This window comes from Musca domestica, unplaced genomic scaffold, assembly GCF_030504385.1.
Source record: "Musca domestica strain aabys unplaced genomic scaffold, Musca_domestica.polishedcontigs.V.1.1 2, whole genome shotgun sequence".
NCBI lineage: Eukaryota > Metazoa > Arthropoda > Insecta > Diptera > Muscidae > Musca > Musca domestica.
In genome coordinates, this window is record NW_026712249.1 from 35,733,810 (window position 1) to 35,754,292 (window position 20,483).

Sequence of the window (20,483 nt, forward strand, 5' to 3'; positions counted from 1 at the left end):
ATACTCCAGCGAGGGAGAAAAAACCAAACATTGAAATGATTGTCTTGTAATGTCCCATTAGTGGTGGTGTTTGTAGTGTACTTTAAATTTATTTTTATTTCACTTTATTTATGTTTATTGAAAACCTAAAAATAGATTCGAAAATAGGTACATGAAAAATATATATATGGGTTTTTATGTACATAATTTTTTGTGTGAAAGTAAATAAATATTATGTGATTTCATATTTACTTTGAACTGCAAGAGCAGAGAGGGGTTATTTAAATACATAAATGCATAAATATAGACATATAATAAGAGACTGTTACTACTAACTAGATTGGTATAACTTTGTACTAGATTTTTATAAAGTACGGGAAAAACTCAGTAGATTATAAAATATGACTGGAAGGGGTGGAAAGGGTGCAAGGATGGAAAGTTCGCCCCCATATCCAACATTTTAATCCTCAAGCGAGTCATAATAAGAACAAATAAAAAAGTAGCTAAGTTCATCGAAAGGAACTTTTAAAAGTCTTCACCATTTTGAAGAAACTTGAAAAATTTCAACAAAAAAACTGTAGAAAAAATAGGGCTCAAATGAAAACCGTTATATGCGGGCTAAACAAAAACGTGGTCCAGTATAGACCAGGCTGTAGTACGAATTCCAAATACGAAATTTTTAACAAATGCGGTGAATAATGTCCCTAATATCATCAAAATACCGAAAATGGGAAGAACCGTTATATGTGGGTTATACGAAGACGTGGACCAGCATTGTCTTATGTTAAAGCATCCATTATGAACTTCAAATACGAATTTTAAAACAATCCTGTGAATAACGTCGCTAATATCATCAAAATACCGAATAAAGGGAGGTACCGTTGTATGAGGGCTATACACAGACGTGGACCTGCCTACTGGCAAAATACACACGTGTACAAAAACTCATTCTTCTATCTCAACTCGTTCGGAAGATAGCGTGATTACAACAAATAGACAGACGGATATCGGTAAATCGACTTAAAAAACTGCAACCAGCTTCAGAATGCTGTCATTTCTAAGCCACTCATCCGGCAGCTGTTAAAATTATTCCAATGACAGCTTATTATATTGTTTACAAGCGTACTAAAGCATTTTGGTGAGAATTTTCCAGAAAAAAGTTATTCGTGATGGAGTTCAAACGTGATTTCTTTATATTTGGCTGGAAAACCACAAGTGGCTATCGTTAGAGCACTCCAGCATTTAAGTGTGAATAAATCTTTTGTGTCTCCTACCATCGCTCGTCACCGTGATACTGGTAGAGTAGCCCGGCGTCAAGGAAGTGGACGGAAGAAAACAGCAACATCAGGACAAATGGTTCGAAAAGTAAATAATTGACTTGATCGAAACCCGCATCGCAGTGGTCGAAAAATGACTCGTGAACTGAACATATCGCAACATTCCATTCAGCAAATATTGAAAAATGAGCTGGGGGTGAAGCCATTGAAATTCCAGAAAGTTCAAGAACTTACACCGCAACAGAAAGAAAACGGACCTAAAAGAGCTAAAGAGTTGCTTTGCTTGGCTAAAAGTGGTGATGATGAAATGAGAAAACATTCGTTGTCCAGCAATTTGTAAAAAAACAAAACGATCTTGTTTACTTGCCAAAGAGGTCAGCTGAAAATATGGAACTTACGTTGGCCACCAGAACTTAAGCGCCGGCCATGGTGATGGTGTGGGTCGCCATAACAGCCGATGGTCGCTCTCCGCTCGTATTAATCGACCGTGGCATCAGAATAAATGCCGAATATTATCGCGAAAATATTCTGGAGGGGGTATTAAAGCCTTGGGCACCCAAACATTTTTGCCGCATACCTTGGACATTCCAACAGGACTCAGCACCATCGCATTCAGCACGCACCACCCAAGAATTGTTACAAAATGAGGTTCCTTGCTTATACCTTTGCCACGAATGGTACTATTATTGCTGCTGAAAGTAACAGAACCATTTGTACTTATGACGACGACGAATTGCGGCAACCAAAAAGGGATAAATTCCATGGAAAGATGGTTCTATAACTGGAGAAGCAGCACTTAACCCTCTTTCATTGCGTTTATATTTTCTTATCAGATGTCTGAGTCGTATCTGGATTTAGGGGCTAAATTATTAATTCATAGCAAAGAAAAAAATTATATCACCACCTTTTTAAAATGGTCGGATTTCATGTTTTTGAAAATAAGAAGAATTGTATTTTATGCTGTATAAATTGTATAGAAACTGTATTTTAAATAGAGAAAGCCTTATTCTAAAAAAGTCATTTTTTTAATTTCTATCTAAAACTAAGATCTATAACTAAACTTAGTCTACGCTTAAATATATAATATCCAAAGGGATGGACTGAAAAGGTCATGACTAAAATCTAGGGTTTTAGGTATAATGGGAATGAATAAATTGAAGTTCTTATTATGGCTAGAAATGGGTAGAATAACAAAGCAAATGTCTTCTAAAATACCAACAGAAATATTCAACAAAAAGTTTTAAAGAATAAACTTGTAAAACTACCTTTGCTTATGACTGCTGCTGTACAACATCGTTGCTATTGAAATATCTTGTACTTGTGGTGTATGTTTCTTCGGTTATATGAATTTCCTCCTCAATGAAATCGTTGTCCACAATTTCGTCCGGTGGCGATTTACAAGAATTCGATGAATCCAATTGTATGCAATCCATATACGACACATTATTTATCACCTGATTTTCGCTTTCTTGTTGCAGTGTTTGGTTTGATGTTTGTGGTGAGGGTGGTGGCGATTCTAGATCATTCAATATAAATAAAGGAGAATCGGGTGCATTTATTTCCCCATCCAGATGTGGGGGATTTTGAGACGTCTGTGTTATGGAATCTTCAATTATTTGTACATCGTCATCAACATCGTGAACATTGTTCTCTTGAACCTCATCTATATCAATAATATCATGATCATTTATGAAATTGATAGTTGTATGATGCTCTATTTCTGGGGCATATAAATTTGTTGTTGTATCTTGTTCCGGATTCGAGTTTGCCTCTGGGACAATTAAAACTGTATTTTCAACAACATCAGCGACTTCGTTGTCATTTATAAAATTGATAGGATTATAGGGTGCTCCTTCACCCACCACATTCGCAGTATGATTCCGCTGATTTGTATCGACATTTGTGACATTACTATCCGTTGCATTAAATAACGTGTCAATATCCGCATAATGATCATCATTATCCTCTTCAGTTTGAATATATTGATATATTTCAGAATCAGAAGTCCCATCCGGTACGTAGGTATCATTCTTTACACCCTCATTATCCGATTCGGCGATTTCCACCGATCTCAAATGCACCAAACGAGCATGTCGTTTTAAATCATATTTCAAATAGAACTCCTCCGGACATTCGGCACATTTAAATGCCTTGACCGTACAATGTTCCCGACGCAAATGTTCCCTCAACTTCCATTTTGTCACAAATCCTTGATGACACTCTTTACACTTGACCGGCAGATTATCACGCGTATGAAGCATACGATGATGTCGCATATGTGTTACTTGGCGAAAAGGTTTCATGCAGATATCACAAACGAATGGTTTTTCATTACTATGAATACGTTCATGGTTGATGAGAGCGTATCGGGTACGAAAATGTTTCGGACATGTACTACAGGGATATGGTTTGGTATCGCTGTGTGTCTGGATGTGGTTTCTACAATTCCATATACATTTAAATTTCATATTACATATTATGCATTTATATTTGTCATCCGGACACTGTTCAATGTATTCGTCTTCGGCTTTACCCGAACGAGAATGTTTTTTGCCTTTAGCAATTTTTTTCTTCGGTAAGGGCTCGGGTGAGCAGGTATTTTGATTTTTGTGAGAGTTGAACAGATATTGGGCACGAAAGCTGGGGAAGTAAATAAAGTGCATAGGTGATTAAAAAGGGGCAAAACAGGCATTTAGGATGGACAGAAATATGAAAATTCTATGTCTATATCTTTGAAAATTTATGCAAAAATATAGCTAAACATCAATGGCCATATCGCAAAAAATCTACCCAGAAAAGCTCTTAAAAAATCCGCCATCATAATTTTGCTGTAAATTTTAAAATACTACCCGATTATAACCCTAAACTTCATGACACAAACATTCGTAAAAAGTACTAGATTTAAGCTCTGGAAATCTCTTTAAAAAATCCTTCAATTGCCCACGAATGTGGCTGTGATTTCTCCAAAAATATTAAAAAAAAAAAAAAAAAAACAAAAAACGCGATAATAGCTCCAAAACTCAAAACACTTTAGAAATAATTCTCTCCACAAATTACTTTCAAAAATTGTTATATAAAAATACAGGGTGAGATGAAGAAACTGCAACCAACTGCAGACTGCTGACATTTCTAAGCCACTCGTCGGCAGCTCGACAGCTGTTAAAATTATTTCAGTGACGGTTCAGTTTGTAAACAAACAAAATGATTGTGATTACTTGCCAAAGAGGTCAGCTGAAAATGTGCACCTTCGGTTGACCCCCAGAACTCAAGCGCCAGTCATGGTGATGGTGTGGGCCGCCATAACAGCAGAATAAATACAGAATATTATCGCGAAAATATTCTAGAGGATGTATTAATTCCCTGGGCACGCAAACATTTTGGCCGCAGACCTTGGACATTCCAACCATGCAACCAATAAAATTTAAAAAAAAAATGTAAAAATAATGGCGTTTGACGTCGTTGCAGTTTTTTTTTTTTTTTTTTTTTTTTTTTTTTTTGTTAAAAAGATCCACGATTATTGCCGATTAAAACTACTTATAAATAATTCTCTCCACAAATTATCTTTAAAAATTGTTATCTAAAAACATTCTTAAAAGGATCCAAGATGATTGCCCTAAAAGTCTGTTCCAAAATATTCTGAGGTAATCTAATTAAAGGCCTGAAAGTTTCTCGAAAATGGATCGTAAATAATCCACGATTGCGACTCTGAAATCAACCCAAATTTTATTTTTAAAAACCACAGAAAGTCTTTTTAAAGATATTTTTAATTGACCGTTCAGAGCTGTTAAAGACTTTTCAAAAAAATACGAATAAAAACTCGAAAAGTATCGAAAGTATTACCAAAATTCTGTCGACAAATATTTACGAGTTTAGCTTAAAAGGTCCTTGCAAAGATTTCTCCAAAAATTTTCTTTGAAACCTCTGAAAATCCAAACGTATCGTTCTAAACTTGACCTAAAAATATTCTCATTGTTTAATATCAAATTAATCAACACTTGTAAACCAGGTGAACCTGCAAAAACCTAACAATACAGACCTATTGAAACAAATTCCAGACTCATATACTGCTCAAATATATTTACCTTTTACCGCACTTTTTACAGTGCCATTTCTTGTTGATGTTCAAATGAATTTGATCTCGGTGACGCTTTAAAACATCCTGACGAGCAAAACTCAAGTGGCAGATATTACACTCAAATTGATTCTTTTCCGAGTGACATGCCACGATATGCCTCTGGAGATTATAACCAGCACGATACTCGCGACTACAGAGAAGACATTTATACGTTTGACCTTCGGTGTGAGTGGTTTCGTGTCGTATCAAACGATAACGTGTTGGGAACTCTGCCAAACATTGTATACACTGATAACGATTGGTTCCATGCTGTAGAATATGTTCTGCATAGGCTTTTTTGCGTGTGAACACTTCATTGCAGGTAACACAGGTGTAGACTGTCGAACCGCGTGACGGTGGTACATAATCACCATCAGATGTCTGTAAGGGTTCATTGTTCGAATTAATCGACATCGCATCTATACTGAACGATTCTTGGGGTTGCAAAAGACTTGAACAGGAATCAGAGTTATGGAACTCATTTTTGGTAACTTCGATTATATCATACTCGGGTTTATGATTATCTTCATCATTATCGTCATCCTCATAGCTTTGTATGCTGACTTTTCTGTTTAATGAATTATAGCTTTCGCTGGATTCAATATCATCTACTGACACACTTTTGGATCGCAGATGGGGTGGTGGAGGCAAAATTTGTTTTCCAGCATGTAGCCTGTCGCCTATTGTAATGGAGGGTATATGAAAGTCATAATCAACTGCATCTTCAGTTTCTGAAGCCACAATTGTTGATTCGCTGCGTGTATCCAAGACCTCAACATCAACCTCTATGGGCAGAATTGCCTCACTTTCATCGGATACCTTCACTTTTATATCCAGCGTGGGTTCATCATCGGAAATATATTGCACATCTTCGTTCTGATGTTTGTCCACAATTTTTCTGCTCAACGCCACTGACTGTGTCTTTTGTAGTTCGCCCTTCAGACGCTCTTGCATTTCTTCGCTTTGTTTCCTCAACAGCATGGACATTTCCAAAGTGTTATCACATTGCAGGCATATCAACTTTGGCAGAATATCATCAGATTTAATCTAATACAATTGGGAATATTGAAAATATCTACACTTTTAATAACTTTCAGTACTTACTTCAATGTTAGCACACTTCTTTAGTTTTTCCAACATTTCGGGTCCCCTATCCAAGATCCTTATGAGATTCTGATTATTTCCACACAAACGACACAATTCCAATGCCATTTTTTGCGCTTATTGTTTATTTTAAAGATTAAAAGACGAAATAATTTACAAAATTTAAAAATATAAACAAATGAGAATGAATGGGAGTTTCAACCAAATTACAAAGCTTCTAAGGAATGCCGCCGCCGTTGAGATATGAAATGAAGACCAAGGCGTCAATGCGGGATAAATGTAAAAATCAAAACAAAAACAACGATTGCATACAGGGATCCGTAGATCGAAACCTCCTCCAAGGGTTTAAGAATTTGATTTATGCAAAAAAAGTGATACTGGTCAACTGCCATGGTAGAAGAATATAGGTAGACGCGTCGACACAGCTGCTGGGACAATGAACTGTCAAACCAATTTTGTAAGTGAAAATGTCGAATGAAAAATTATTTAAATTTGTACAAATTTTGAAAAATGCATATCATAACAACCTCCGATTGACGTCGTATAAGAAGACTTATAAAAATCTATTTATTTAAAAAAATTGAATTTTTTTGACATATCAATGTTCCCAAGCGTTGATGCATCTACCTGTATTCTTCTACCATGACAACTGCTAAAAACTGCTGTTACCAATCGTGGTGCAACGAATACAGGATGGGGTGAAGAATTATATCTTACATTGGAAGACAACATTTATTCGTAGAGTATGTCAAAATTTGAATAAGCGTACATGTGTATGAAATAATATTCAAACCATGGTACAATAAAAAGGTAAGGTAGAGGTACCAGCTGATTACATTTTTTTCTAAGTGTGCTCGACTTCTGTCAATTTTGTGCATGTATTTATTGTTTTGAAAATTAAAACAAAATATTTTCAAAGCCAATAATTGGAGGATACGCACATTAAGACTCGCGCATTAAAGCTACTAACCAGTTTAGCCATGAAATTGAAAGATTAAACACTTTGGATCATATTTTCGAGAAAAAATCCAGGCTATTCAACTCAATGCAAAAATGAGGAAAATATGAAAAAATAAATAAAAACTTGTTGGATACAATTTTGAATGAGTCTGACAGGAAGCGGGCATAGCCTTAGGTTGGAAATACATAAAGCGCTTATCTGGCTGGGTTAAGTCATCGGCTGGCTTCTTCGTATATGAAAAAGGAGTTTTAGGTTGACTTAGTTCGATTTTGGAACCAAGCTCCTTTGTTCATATCCGAAGAGCCAGCCGATAACTTAAGCCAGCCAGATAAGCGCTTTATGTATTCCCACCTTTAGGGCTGCATTTCTGTAGTTTTACGAAGCTATTCTACCTCCTTATTGTACCACGATTCACACATTAAAATATGTGGACCGTACCATGGTACAATAAAATTAAGGTAGCCCAACCATACCATATGATTTATTTTTTTTATTTTCTTGGCTTAATATGTCAACATTATTTGTTTATGTGTGTGTATTCTTTTTCAATAATAAACAATTGTTCAGAAAATATTCAAATTCGGTAGTTATCAAAATGTTTTTGCAATATATTCATCGACAACATCTACAGTTTTTGTAGCGAAATAACCTTTCATTCAGTTTTCGTGCTTATCAATTATTTATTCAAAATCAAGGAAACAAGTTGTTTTGGTTTTGTAATTGTTTTGATAGTAATTCTGACATTACAAGCCAAAAAGGTAATCCTTTATACTTGCAATTTTTTTTTTTTAAGTTAGCCTACCTTTTCTTCATTATACCATGGACCGTACTATCAAATCAAACAAAAATGTCATGTATTTTTCTGAATTTTATATCTTTTTCGTGTTAAAAAATCACCCTTTTTTGCCATATATTTTGAATATTTTACTATTTTCCCGTTCTTTTGACTTCTAGACAATGTCGAGTAATATTTTTCCTAATTTTATAACTTTATATTATTTATTCCAACGTGCCCAACCTTGTATAGATAAAACACTGGTGGCATAAGGATACACCCTGGAACAGAGCATTTATAAACATTTATTTTTTAGTTTTTAGTGCTTTCCTATGTTTAATCTTGTTTTATATCATGTTCAAGCATGTGCACTTTTAAATCTTCAATTGATTTAAAAATTAAATCAGGACATGCAGAGCATGCAAACTGATGGTGGTCAGATGATAAATCTTCTTCGTTGTAGACTTCCAAATTATCAACAAATTCACTGTGGATGGTCATGTGGCGCAATAGACTTTTTCTAAAAAATAAATAAATAAATGTTAACACATATATATTTCGTAATAACACATTTGCTTGTACTCACTTTAAAGCAAAACATTTAAAACAACTACGGCACTGGAACTTTTTCGCTTTTCCTGGTTCAGACGCCGACGATGCTGAGGTATCGGTCACCGTGGCATTGATATACTCCTCGTCATGCTGCACAATCATCCGTTCATACATATTTTCGGTTTCCGTTACGGTATGAATTTTCATGTGTATTTTAAAATCATCTTTGGAAAAGAATTTCTTTTGGCAAATGATACAGGTATGTGTTTCAGTGCCATCAGCTGTTTGTTCAACGAGAACGTGATATTTTAAGATGTGCAACTGTAAAACGAAAAGAGGGGTTTTAATAATTTGTGTATATCTAAAAAATAGAATTTTATCGCTAGCAGATAATAGCCTTGTAATACAGGGTGAGATAAAAAAACTGAAACAAAGTCAAACGCCATAATTTTTATATATAATTTTTTTTTTAATTTTGTTGAATGAAAGCAAAAATGTTTCCGACATCATCTCGATCGATTAATACGAACGGAGAGCGACCATCAGCTGTTGTAGTAAATGTAATAAAAGACATCACACTCTATTACATAGAGATAATTCCACGTCATCGACTGCAGCAACTTCTGAAGTTAGGAACGTATCTTCTTCTTCTTCTTCAGCTCTGCTAATAGACTGGTATTTCATACCGCTCAAAGTCGAAATGTTCTATTAGGCACGGCAATGGTGAACATCGTTCACCAGGGTACCACGTACCCTGCCAAAGCATTAAGCTTATTTTATTACAGATCGCTTACAGCACATACTAGGCATCGCCTCCACTACAACTGTTGCTACAATATCTGGTATTAATCAGGCAGTTTCGACTACGTCGCGCAAGTTGTGTTCAATTTGTATAAGTTCTTCATTGGATGCTTCGCTTTCAATGGAAACTACTGCTCTGATTTTACCTTCCATCTCTGGCAATCTGCCTTCCTTTTCTGTCAATAGCGACTTCGTTTCTCGTTTGCCAGATCTACGTTTGGCTGATCCAAATTTGTTAAACAGTCGCCCTGTTGACCTTTTGCTGGGAGCAGATCTTTATCCGAAGATTCTGTTACAGGGAATTCACACTAATATATTAGGCTCCCTTATAGCACAAAATACGGTCTTTGGTTGGATCATTACTGGTTCTATTCCCCCTCAATATCTATCAGTCTTTTCCGTTAAAGTCAGTATATCTGACGAAGAAAACCTTAAGAAGGTCCTTCTTCGTATTTGGGAACTGGAGGAAGTTCCTAAACGTCCAATTTTGTCGCCCTCCGACCAGTTTTGTGAGGCAAATTATAAACGTACCACACATCGGGATTCAGAGGGTACGTACGTGGTCAGCCTTCCCCTCAAGACAGAGTTAGGCTAGAGATACATTAAGCGCATATTTGGCTGGCTTAAGTCATCGGCTGGCTTCTTCGTAAATGAACAAAGAAGTTTTAGGTTGACCTAGTTCGATTTTGGCCCTAGGCTCCTTTGTTCATTTCCGAAGAAGCCAGCCGATGATATAAGCCAGCCAAATAAGCGCTTTATGTATTCCCAGCTTTAGTTGGACAGGCAGACTTAGGATTTTCCCGAAATAATTGTTTACGACAATTTCTTCGGAATGAGGCATCTCTTCTTCGAAAGCCACAAATCAAGGCAGTCTACGACCAAGTGGTCAATGAATATTCAGATTTGGACCATATGAGGCCAGTAGTTGCCGCGTCAACAAACTCTACGGTTTGTTGTTCAGGATTTTGAGTTGCAGACGGTGACATTCGGCGTAAACTGCGATCCCTATTTAGCCATACGGACGCAGCATGTCAGATCCCACAAAACGATAGCACTTTCTTCGCCGACATAATGCTCCAATGTTGGGCGCCATTTCCGCCCTCACCAGTATAAAGCTTATTCAGAGTTGGTAGTTCTTGGGGTTTCAAAAGATTTGCAAATGGTCAATCAAGATGTTTGTTGTGGCAGTAAATCTGGATGCTCGATATCCAGATTTAGGAAGTAAGCTTATTTAAAGGCCTGTAGTCAAATGGACAGAGTCCCATTCTCCTCAAAACTTTATTCAAATTATTTTGTGCTATATTCAAGAAATTCTTTATTCCAGAAACTTTAAATAAATACAATTTTCTTCGCATCACTACTAAATTATCCAGACATTAACGACCGACATCAGGCAAGAAGAATAATTTCCAATGGTAAAATGAATCGTGGCTTTATATTTCCCAGACAGATCGCCATGTACATTGACATTTTTTAGTTCCAAACGATTTTTCATATCGTTTATAATAAAAACTCTCTGAAATAAATTTTGGACCATAATTCGTAAGATTTTTTAAGTGTATTCACAGTTTCTGTCTTACATCTTTAGGCGGTGGACAGACACGATCTTCTTCGGGCAATTGGGCAACTAATGGATACCAAAATTCGGATGGATCAAATATAGCCGCACACGAATCGGGACGTTTGATGGAAAAGACAGTATTGACCCAATGGCCACGTTCCCATTTGTAGATTTCCATTTCTCCCTAATTGACATTGAATAATGTTAAACAATTTTATATCGTAGAAATTGTATTCTATTAATAAAATTGCATCGTATTTTATAAGGAATATTTGGGTATAAAATTGTCATCCTCAAGCGCATAGATATATACAGGGTGAGATGAAAAAACTGCAATCAACTTCAGACTGCTGTCATTTCTAAATCACTCGTCCGACAGCTGTTAAATTTTTTCCAGTGACTGCTCATTATATTGTTTACAAGAGTACAAAAGCTTTTTGGTGAGAATTTTCCCGAAAAAAATGTTATTCGTGATGGAATTCAAGCGTAATAGTGTGATTTCTTTATATTTGGCTGGAAAATCACAATTGGCTATCGTTAGAGCACTTCAGCATTTAAATGTTAATTACTGGTAGCGTAGCCCGAAGTCAAGGGAGTAGACGGAAGAAAACAGCAACATCCACAGAAATGGTTCGAAAAGCAAAGAAGCGACTTGATCGAAACCCGCGTCAAAGTGGACGAAAAATGGCTCGTGAGCTGAACATATCGCAATATTCCATTTGGCAAATATTGAAAAATGAGCTCGGGGTAATGCCATTGAAATTCCAAAAAGTGAAGAACTTAAACTACAACAGAAAGAAAATAGACTCAATGGAGCTAAAGAGTTTGTTCGCTTGGCCGAAAGAGGTGAACTGCCGAATTTGGTTTTCTCCCATGAGAAAACATTCCTTGTCCAGCAGTTTGTAAACAAACAAAATTATCGTGTTTACTTGCCAAAGAGGTCAGCTGAAAATATGCACTTTCGGTTGGCCACCAAAACTCAAGCACCAGCCATGGTAATGGTGTGGGCCGCCATAACAGCCGATGGTCGCTCTCCGCTCGTATTAATCAGAGATGGGCATAATGCTCTGTATTTTTAGTGCACTAATAATTTCACTATCACTATTCATTTAGTGGTAGTGCAATTTTTAATTCCACTACCACTAAAGGGTTAGTGGTAGTGAAAAATAAATTGCACTACCACTAACGCTTTAGTGATATTTAAAAAAGAATTGCACTACCACTAAATTTTAGTGGTAGTGAAATTTCAATAGCACTACCACTAAATTTAGTGGTATTTGAAAAAACTTGCACTAAATTAGTGGTATTTCATAAAAAATAGCACTAAATTAGTGCTATTTAGAAAAGTAATTAAATTTTATGAATATGTACTATATATTCTGGATTGTTGTTCCCTACTCACTTCAATAAACTTCATTATAGCTGGTATAATATTTATATACATAGTGCTTTTTTTGGTTTCGCCAAATTTTAGTGGTAGTGCAAATTTTTTTGAAAAATCACTAAATTTAGTGGTAGTGCTATTAAAATTTCACTACCACTAAAATTTAGTGGTAGTGCAATTTTTTTTTAAATATCACTAAAGGGTTAGTGGTAGTGCAATTTATTTTTCACTACCACTAACCCTTTAGTGGTAGTGGAGTTAAAAATTGCACTACCACTAATTATTTGATTCTTAGTGCACTAAAAATTTAGTGCAATATGCCCAACCCTGGTATTAATCGACGCTGGCATCAGAATAATGGAGTATTTTGGAAAGCAAGGTTGGCACTAAAAAATACCAAAGTGTCGATCACCTACAACAAGCGCTTCGCCGGGAATGGGCCAAAATACCGGAGAGCAACATTCGGGCAGTGTGTGACGGTTTTATTGGCCGTTTGAAGGCCATAATTCGTTCCGAAAATGACCAATTCGAACAAATCTAACCTCATTCTAAAATTTGATGCTATTTCCGACATTTTTTGCTTACATTCAGTAAAATTTAAAAAAAATATATAAAAATTTTGGCGTTTGACTTTGCTGCAGTTTTTTTATCTCTCCGCGTGCATGCTATATTTATACTAATTTTTAAAATGGCTCCTCCTCCTTTGCTCCCCTACGAAGAAGCCAGCCGATAACTTAAGCCAGCCAAATAAGCGCTTTAAGGGCTAAGTACATAAGAAGCTTGAAGTCATGGTACGGCCTATTTTGTGACATTTCATAAAGGAATTACAGAGCCGCACTAAAATCCTGCCGTCGTTTTTCATTATAATTTGGCATTAATATGCCTAGCCATGACTTCAAGCTTTTTATGTATTTGCAGCCTTATGTATTCTCACCTCAAGTCATCGGCTGGCTTCTTCGTAAAAGAACAAAGGAGTTTTAGGTTGACTTATTTATCATTTAAAAAATTCTAACGACTAAATTTGTGCTTTCAAAATTCCCACTTTCCGATTTTAATAATTTTCCAAGGATGAGCACACTGGATCAAAGATTTCCGAGTAAAGCAATTGACTTTCCTAACATAAATATTCTAAAGGTGAGAATTGAAATATTCCCAAATACGTGTTTTTTAATTCTTGATCAATCCGTGCCCTTTGACACCACACAAAAACACTTATTTACCAAAATTTGTGTTTCTGCGGGAATACCAACGTTGATGGTTATATTGCCATTTGAAACTATCGTTTCCATATCCTCGGCATAATCGTGATTTAAATAAAATGTTACCAATTCGCCCAATTTGGTAGTTCCATCATCTTCGGACTCATCACAGGGTTGGATAAAGCTCATATCGTCACCGACAATGGCATAGTCGTGGGCCTAGAGAATTTATAACCATATATCAGAAAAGTTGCAAACTCCAGTTGAATAATGCCCACATACCTTCATATGGAAAAATAGACTCGTAATACACAGCAATTGAAATATTTTTAACATTTTCTAATCAGTTTCTAACGATATTCGATTCAATTAAACACTGAATAGTTGGAAAATGGTTGCTGATGGGGCAATTTATATTAGTTGATGATAGCTCTCATTGGTATGAATGCATTCGAAGATTAGGATCGATTTGAGTTAATTGTTTTTTTTTTACAATAAAAAAACAACTTTCAATTTGCCTCATTTGTAAAATCTGTCATGTAAATCTTGGCTATCATAGGCTAAAACTCACAGGGGAACATCAGGGGGTTCGAGAAGTGTTACTTTACATTATTGAATAGCTACAATGTAAAAATGACAACTAGGAAAATTGACGTAAACAAATCTAAGGGTGGAAATACATAAAGCGCATATTTGGCTGACTAAAGTCATCGGCTGGCTTCTTGACTTAGTTCGATTTTGGACCTAGGCTCCTTTGTTCATTTCCGAAGAGGCCAGCCAGATAAGCGCTTTATGTATTCCCACCTTAGAAAAGGTCAGGCAAAAAACCTTGTATATTCAAGCATAATGAATCTGAGAGGAAAAACGTGAATAAGTAAAAAGGTCCGAAACTTTATCTCTCAAAGATGTAAGCACAATTATCCCATAAGATCATGTGATTCAACACTTTGTGACTGTTGGCCTTTGGTCACGTGAAAATTATGGCTAATGCTAATTTGTTCAGAAATAAACAAGGTTCTTTATTTATAAAAAATTGATGTTATTTTTTATGATAAAAATTTAGTCTTTTGTTCAGAGACTCGCAATGAAATTTGATCTAGAATAATACTTAGTTTGAAATTTTGCCAAAAAAAAAAAAAATGAAGGATAAGGAAGATTTTGATTAAATAAAAGCAATATTCATAAAAACTATTGGCTTATTCTGAGATTTATAGTAAAATTTTGTGGAGAATATTTCTTCTTTTAACACCTTCCGCCTAAAACGAAATTTTATGTTGCTTCAGGTGATAACTCGATAAAAGTCCGAGGAAAAACTCAACAAAAAAACAAGCAAAAACGCAGCCTTAATACCCCTGCCATTTGGGAGGAACTTTTTCAAAAAATTCCGAAAAATGTCGCTTGAATAAAAATCGTTAATCGAGTCTATACGAAGGTGTGGTCCTGCATAATGATTTTTTTGACATATGCTGTAGTACCGATTCCGAACTTCAAGTACGAAATTTGAAACATTTCCAGTGAATAATGTCGCTAAATTCATCAAAATAGAGAATTAAGGGAGATACTGTTATATGGGGGCTATACGAAGACGTGAACCTGCATAGACAATTTTCTGTCATAGTTTGTAGAACGCGTTACGATCTCAAATACGAAACTTGAAACAATGTCTTTAATATCATAAAAATACCGAAAATTGAGAGGTACCGTCATATAGGGGCTATACGAAGACGCGGGCTGGGATGTGTAATTTTTCGTCTTAGGCTGTAGTCCTCATTAAAAATCTTTAAATACGAAATTTGAAACAATTTCGGTGAATAATGTCGCAGAAATTATCAAAATACCGAATAATTGGAGGTACCGTTATATGGGGGTTAAACGAGAACGTGGATCTACAAAATGCACAGATTCCGAGGAATCTTAATGTGAAAATGTTTTAAAAGAGTGGAAAAGGGGGGAACTTTCTCCCTCCATTTAGGTTACTTGGCGAGGTAAACTCCGATACACGTGTCTTCTTTTTCTATCTCGCTACTTTCATAATCTGTTGGATTTCCCGTACTAATTTTTTTTATTTTATTTTTTTTTTTCCACAACACTCACCCTCAAAGCATCCTTCTGACGGAACGTCATCAAACAAAATTCACATTGAAACGGTTTATATCCGGTATGTCGTCTCGTGTGGAATATTAGACTTTTACATTGGGTAAATCCACGATCACAATATTCACATATATATGGTTTCTCGCCGGTATGAGTAAAAATATGTTGTTTCAGTGTGGATTTTTGTGTAAAACTTTTCGAACAATGTGGGCAGACATGGGGTTTCTTGCCCTCATGCGATTGCATATGACGATTGAGATTTGTTTTTGTACTAAAATCACGATCACATTGTTGACAATAGAAACGGTGGACTTTTCGCTGAATGGTTGTAGTTGTTTTGACCTTTCCTATCGAAGATGATGTTGCCGTAACTCGATCATAATCAACATCCATATAGTTGGCGTACATATCGGAATTGTCATGATTATGATCACCATCTGCATCATTTATGACATTGTGTTTCATATCAACATTATCGCTGTTATTAAATTCGGTTATTTCATTGCTTTGATCTGGATGAGTTTTACTTGTGTAATTTATATTTTCATTAATTTTTGAATTCTCAACAGAATTTTCTTCAGTGTAGTGTTCATCTGTATTGTACCGCAATTCGGCATCTTGATTGTCAAGCATTGTCTTATACTGTCCTAAATATTCATCAGCAGCAGCCTCTTCATTGTCCTCTTCTGCATTGATATTTTGTTGAATTGTTTGCGGGTTATGTGTTTCTTCTATTCCCAATACACTAAATTCTATCGATGAACTTTCGTCATTAATTGTAAAATTTTGCTGATTTTCTTCCTCTGTGTCTTCAGGTGGGACATTTTCATCATTTATATCAGCATCGGAAAAATTATGTTCCTCTTGCCCATTAAGTTCATCCAATGCATTATCAATATCGGGTGCATTGATTACATGAGATTCATCTTCTGAATTGTTGTTTATTTGCTCATGCAGAGTCGTCAACAAATTTTCTTCCATTTGTTCCTCTTCATTTTCCTCCGAAATTGAGGTTTCATGCTCTGATATGTGGGTTTCTGGCTCCAATATGTGGATTTCATGTTCCTCCACATCATCATTATCCAATATTTGCGTATCATTTTTAATATTATCCAGCTTTAAGGTTGATGCAGTTTCTTCATGGTTGTTGAAACTAAATGACGATTTTGATTGTGCGGGAAGTAAAATTGATTTTTTCAATTCTTTCTCTTTTTCATATTTTTTGGAGTCCGCAAGGGCTTTAGTATCCAAGCTAACACTTGTTTGCTTATCATTTTGATGTTTCTCAGCTGATGTTCCTTTTCTTCTGTTAGAAATCGTTTGTTTGGAATGATCTTTCGATTTTGTTGTGGACGTAGTAGATTTTTCCGTTTTACCAGTATCATTATCATATTGATTTATATGCTCTAGAATTTCTTCTTCTGTTAACATTTGTTCATCGTTATCCTCGTAATTGCTGGAGGAAGTGTCGGCATTCTTTGCCTTTGTAACCTCTTGAAATTCATTGTTGATTTTGGCCAGAAATGTCTTTAAGTTATTTTCAGAATCGTGAGCCTGTTTTATAAATGAATGGGATACTTTTAGGCGGGCAATACATTTATTGCATATTATTTTGGGTAAATTATCATTTTCGCTGACCTATAAAAAATAAAGAAAAAATGTTTCATTCAAATTTTTACTAATTTTACATTAGACAAAATTAACAGCATGGTATATAATTTTTAACCCTAGGATTCCCCAGGTGGACGTTGCAGTTATTGAGAATCCTCATTTGTGCCAGGACGTGCGCTCTGGGCTTATTCACAATAAAATGTTTAAAAGTTATCTACCACATTATCAATCATTACTTGCAGCGAGGGTGGTACAGTGGTGGCAAAGGTGGGTGTAGCATTTGTAAATTATCTTAAAATGCAAAATCTGTTGGATGAGAGTCGTATATTTCACGATACATAGGAAATTTATTAGGCGAAATGAAAATCTCCATCTTGATCAGCTAGTTTCAATAAATTCCCCCATTGATGTGAACAGTAGAAATACCCTGGAAGCCTGATCAGTAGTGAAAAGATTAGGTTTCATGAATTACTGTTTAAAATCTGGCTTTGAAAATCTATTCGAACTGCTATTATAGCCCATTTAGCTTGCCTAACCCAGACATAAATGGCAAATGTGTGCACAATTTCACCTCTCTAGATTAGTTCGTTCAGAAAATAGAGTAATTGAAACAGACTCACGGACACTGTTATCTGAGTTCCGTAGTTCGCCTTTTCTCATTTAAAATTCTGTCCCAAAGACCTCAATCTATCCGATCTATTAATGGACTAAACGAATGATTTTCATTGAACTAATTCCATTGTTCCTTTCCGTGAATATTTCCATTGAACTAGAGCTTTATTTGCTAAAAATATACCGGGTGGAAGGCCGATTGGTTCGACGACTTGCAATAAATGTTATTTCTAAAAAATATATTGTTTACAACTTCATATCTCTTAATTGCTCCGAAATTGACCTCTCATATTATCGCCGGTGTTGGAGCAAATAAATCCTGTTCAAAAATTCCAACAATAACAAGTCTATCAACAACGGCAGAATCACCGGCATCATCATCTACTACTGCTGCAGACGGCGACACAACAAAAATGGATGTAGAATTCAAATATGAATCTGGAAAAAGTTCGGTAGCATTTGTAACAACACCCGACGATAAAATCGCAAAGAAATTAGCTCACGGTCTGGTGGAACGAAAATTGGCAGCATGTGTTAACATTATACCAAATATTCAGTCCGTCTATATGTGGGAGGGAAAAGTAAATGAGGACAACGAATACTTGATGATGATCAAAACACAAACAACACATGTTGAAGAGCTGACCAAATGGATACGAGACAATCATCCCTACAGTGTGGCCGAGGTTATAACACTGCCCATAGAAAAGGGAAATTTACCATACATGAAATGGTTGGCGGAATCTGTACCGGAAAAGAAGTAAATCATTATAAAGTAAAATGAATTCATTCTTAATAAAATACAATTGGAAAATTTTTAAAAGAGTATTTTGAAAATATGAAAAGATTCTAAGTTGGAAATATTCAATTTATATTCATATTTCAAAGGAATAACAAAAATATTGTACCTTGAGCTCAAAACAGGAAATTTTGTTTAACCAATAAACAAAAGAACATATTCGGGTTAACTGAAACAAGTTTTTATTTTTTTGAGAAATGGAATGCTCAATCTAAAACTTAATCAAATCTAATTAAACTCAAATAGGGGTACTTGGGGATGATGAAGTGAAAACAATTTCAAATCAGAGAGGAATATGTTATTCTAAACCGATTGAAAACCATAATAGAGACGTACTGGCAAGCATTAGGGGAATAAACAGGCAAATTACAGATTCTAAATACGAATTAGTTCGCACATACAATAAGTTCGAAGCAATGTGCAATAATAGTTTTCCTTGCATAAACCATCAACCATTCCAATGACCTTAGCTAAGTCTGGACAAATTATTACAATATCGTGAACTCGCTGTGGTGATACTGTTATGGATTAAAAACAATTTGGTTAAAATATCGCTAACATCAGTAACAATACCGTTACCCGAAGACTAAGGAAAAAGATGGACCTAATATAATCGAAATACACAAAATTAGGAGGTAACGTATATGGATGCCATAAAATTGGTCGATACTATCCGTCTACGAACTTGTCCTAAACATAGACCAATGACATGTTTGTGCAAAATTTCAGCTCTCTATCTCAAATTCTTTGGAAGATAAAATGTTGGCTAAAAGCAGATGAACATGACAACAATATCTTTACATTTGCCTAAAATTAGTAAACCAAATAGTTACAAATAAAATAAAATTTTAAAATATTCATAATACCCCGTTTGGGTGGACGAATGGAAAAGTCGTTCCGAATTAGATATCCTCTTCACTTTAACTCTCCAAAATCGTTCCCTTTCAACTTTCCGAAAATATGTTTTTCAGCTCTATAAATCAAACTGGGAGATTCTTTAATGCGTTATATTAAACTTTCTTAAAAGGAACGTAGATTACATTTTCTAAATTATCTTAATGTATTCTTTAAAATATTATTATTATGATTATTATTTTATTAATTATTAAAATATTATCATTATTAATATTTTAAATATTATCAATCATAAGACTATTCATGATATAATTAAAAGATATTGCAAAGTTGATTAAAAATTTTAACTATCTTGAGAAAATATAAATATATATATATAAATATTTGCCCTTGTCATTTGTATGAGTTTTGTCATTTCCCCCTTTCGAAACATTAAATATGGCAACTCTCCACTATTCAACTACTACAAAAAGAATTGTACCACAATCAAATCTATGTTGTAATAGAACAAGTTTTTTAAAAATATTTTTTATACATACCGTTAGATGCGTTGCATATGAAAACTTCTCCAGCAAATCTTTATTACTTAATAAATCGGCTCCTTTTTCATTTTGCATGCAAACACGACAAACGTTGATGTTAAACAAACAATTCATTGTTTTTTCACAAAATCAGACATACGCTACCAAACGACAACAATGGAAGGGAGAACAGCTGTTGTTTCTCTGTTTTAGAGTTCAATGGCGACGATAAGTTTTATGGTAGCCGGTAATTGATTTGAAACGGTAACATCACCGTCTTAGTA

The 20,483-nt window shown here is 35.2% G+C and overlaps 3 protein-coding genes across 3 annotated transcripts; 1 reads left to right on the top strand and 2 right to left on the bottom strand.

The window, feature by feature from the left end:
- Window positions 1-57: 57 nt before the first annotated feature.
- On the bottom strand, window positions 58-20,438 carry LOC101891477 (uncharacterized). The gene is made up of 8 exons (XM_059121906.1): window positions 20,218-20,438; window positions 15,802-17,439; window positions 8,797-9,083; window positions 8,549-8,730; window positions 6,475-6,590; window positions 5,339-6,417; window positions 2,522-3,896; window positions 58-125 (listed from the first exon to the last, which is right to left on the bottom strand). Exons 1-7 carry the CDS (start codon window positions 20,332-20,334, stop codon window positions 2,528-2,530), a joined length of 4,788 nt encoding a protein of 1,595 aa, XP_058977889.1. The 5' UTR covers window positions 20,335-20,438; the 3' UTR covers window positions 58-125; window positions 2,522-2,527.
- LOC131802247 (uncharacterized) lies at window positions 10,866-14,630 on the bottom strand. Its single transcript, XM_059122120.1, has 4 exons — window positions 13,990-14,630; window positions 13,729-13,926; window positions 11,144-11,308; window positions 10,866-11,079 (listed from the first exon to the last, which is right to left on the bottom strand). Exons 1-4 carry the CDS (start codon window positions 14,041-14,043, stop codon window positions 10,924-10,926), a joined length of 573 nt encoding a protein of 190 aa, XP_058978103.1. The 5' UTR covers window positions 14,044-14,630; the 3' UTR covers window positions 10,866-10,923.
- LOC101888954 (protein CutA homolog) lies at window positions 18,166-19,001 on the top strand. Its single transcript, XM_005186628.4, has one exon. It carries the CDS (start codon window positions 18,246-18,248, stop codon window positions 18,786-18,788), a length of 543 nt encoding a protein of 180 aa, XP_005186685.1. The 5' UTR covers window positions 18,166-18,245; the 3' UTR covers window positions 18,789-19,001.
- Window positions 20,439-20,483: the final 45 nt, after the last annotated feature.